Source organism: Sinocyclocheilus anshuiensis, unplaced genomic scaffold (assembly GCF_001515605.1).
Source record: "Sinocyclocheilus anshuiensis isolate Anshui unplaced genomic scaffold, SAMN03320099.WGS_v1.1 scaffold873, whole genome shotgun sequence".
Taxonomy (NCBI): Eukaryota; Metazoa; Chordata; class Actinopteri; order Cypriniformes; family Cyprinidae; genus Sinocyclocheilus; species Sinocyclocheilus anshuiensis.
In genome coordinates, this window is record NW_015557103.1 from 138218 (window position 1) to 140578 (window position 2361).

Sequence of the window (2361 nt, forward strand, 5' to 3'; positions counted from 1 at the left end):
AGTTGAGCTGAAGTTTCTATCAATGAAAACTCTGCTCCTGCTTGCACTGGCCTCCATCAAGAGGGTAGGGGACCTACACGCATTTTCGGTCGACGGTTCGTGCCTAGAGTTTGGGCCGGCTGACTCCCAGGTAATCCTGAGGCCCCGGCCCGGCTATGTGCCCAAGGTTTCTACTACCCCCTTCAGGGATCAGGTAGTGAACCTGCAAGCACTGATTCTGGAGGAGGCAGACCCTGCCCTAGCTTTGCTTTGTCCCGTCCAAGCCTTGAGATGGTACGTAGACCAGACACAAAGCTTTAGGACCTCAGACCAGCTCTTTGTCTGTTACGGAGGCCGGCAGAAGGGGAAAGCCATCTCTAAGCAGAGGATGGCCCACTGGATTGTGGATGCCATCACCCTGGCTTATCAGGCACAGGGTGTGCCCTGCCCGCTCAGGTTGTGAGCTCACTCTACTAAGAGTGTTGCATCCTGCTGGGTGCTGGCTCGTGGCGCCTCGCTGACAGATATTTGTAGAGCTACGGGCTGGGCAACCCCCAACACGTTCCCTAGATTATATAGCCTTCATGTGGAGCCGGTATCCTCCTGTGTTCTCACCTCAAATGGGTAGAGGCACTGAGAGGTCCCGGTTTAGTGACGGCTAGCTAAAACTGCTCCAGAGTGTCCATACTGTAGACTCTGTCGAGCTCCTCCATCCCCTCGGCAGCCAGACGTGGCGGAACGTCCGGTGCCAGGCCCTCACTCAATGAATCCGTGAGAACCTTTAGAGGGCTGGGTTTCATATGTAGAGACCTAAGTGGATCCCAAATGTATAAAGTTCACGGTATAGCCTCAGAGCCCGTGTTTCCCCGGCAGACTTCTGCCATTTCCAAGAGGGTTATAATCACCTCTAATCTTCCATATGCACCTAAACGGTTGTTCATATGCGTAAGTGCTTCCGAAAACTCCTTCGGGAAGGATGGGGCTTCCGCAACGTTCCTGTACCAAGTGGTACGGGTACGTTTTCCCAGTGTTATCCAATCTCACTGAGTGGGTAGTGCTACGACAACAGTGACTGGTCTTCTTGTTGCGAGCCCCGGCCTACACCAAAAAGGGGTGCAGGAGGCTCGCACAGGACACTGGAAGGGGCAGCATCCATGGTGCTTTGGTAGGAATCCCAATTCGTCGGTCACCGACGTGACATCGAGAATGACTGACTGAAAGGGAACGTCTCGGTCCTGAAGGAGGGAACGGAGATGTCACGTCCCATCTTTGAGCAAAGACACACTTTGATCACACACTTGACAAGTTACATACGTAAAAATAAATTGATGGAAAATTAGTGAAAGAAAAGCAAACCCACACAAGCTCTTTTACTGATTTCACTGACTTTTGCTTACTATAATTTTCTGCGCATGGTTGACGCCAGAAATATTTGTCAATTAAGTATTTTTATTTAATTGTTAGAACATTAGAATTAAGTCAAAGCCACTCTGATACTGAGACTAATGTTAAATTATAAAAAATTACAACAAACACAAGAATTTTCCTTTCCATTATTTGAACCTTTGAACCTTCAAATTAATAACCTCTTAACTACCACCCATCATTTTGAGTGGTTAACACTGGGCATAAAATATCCAATGTTTTGTTTGTTTGTTTTACTGTATCATCCAAATGACATCACAAGTATACTAACCCTCAAACTGCCCCGACTGCCAACAGACATCCGCTCTTCATCATCTGATATCTGAGACAGGAAGACAAAGAAAACAGGGAGTTGCTTTGAGTAAAAATAAAAATGCTTTTCAGTATGTCTAAGTTTACCACTATAGCAAATATATAACTTGTACCCACTAGAAAGCATATGTTAAATTTTGTGTGTGTGTGTGTGTGTGTGTGTGTGTGTGAGTGTGCGTGTGTGTGTGCGTGTGTGTGTGTGTGTGTGTGTGTATTTGTTTGTACCTACCACACTGTGTGGACAATTCTGTGAACAAATTTAGTGAGACAAATCTGACAAAACCTTCTTTTAGAGATGTCCTTATTTGTGAAAATGCTTAAGATAGTTTAGTTTAAACTAGCTTGTTCTGTTGTCCACAGTGGAAGGTTTTGAGTGCTGCTCCAAACTACAGGAAGAAATTATAGATGCTCATAATCAATTAATATTAGGGATGTTTAAAGGGAAGTAAGCCTTCATGTCATTATATTAAGATTAGCAGAACATGTTCTTCCAATCTTAAAAAAGAAAGAAAGAAATCTAAAACAACAGTGAGGAGTTACTGTAAATCCAAAAATGTCAGAATCAAATGACCCTAGTTCATTAAAACCGTATGGAAATCATTCTGTGACAGTCTTTTTTTTTTTTTTTTTCCTATTAAGGGGGAG

At 44.6% G+C, this 2361-nt stretch overlaps 1 protein-coding gene across 11 annotated transcripts in view; it reads right to left on the bottom strand.

Annotated features, from left to right (window-relative positions):
- LOC107677622 (leucine-rich repeat flightless-interacting protein 2-like) overlaps nucleotides 1-2361 on the bottom strand; it is a 42136-nt gene that overhangs the window by 18552 nt on the left and 21223 nt on the right. For all 11 annotated transcript variants that reach the window (XM_016472590.1, XM_016472587.1, XM_016472586.1 and 8 more), the window contains one exon: nucleotides 1676-1726. In XM_016472590.1, the coding sequence (XP_016328076.1) occupies nucleotides 1676-1726 (51 nt within the window). The remainder of the gene's footprint in view (nucleotides 1-1675; nucleotides 1727-2361) is intronic.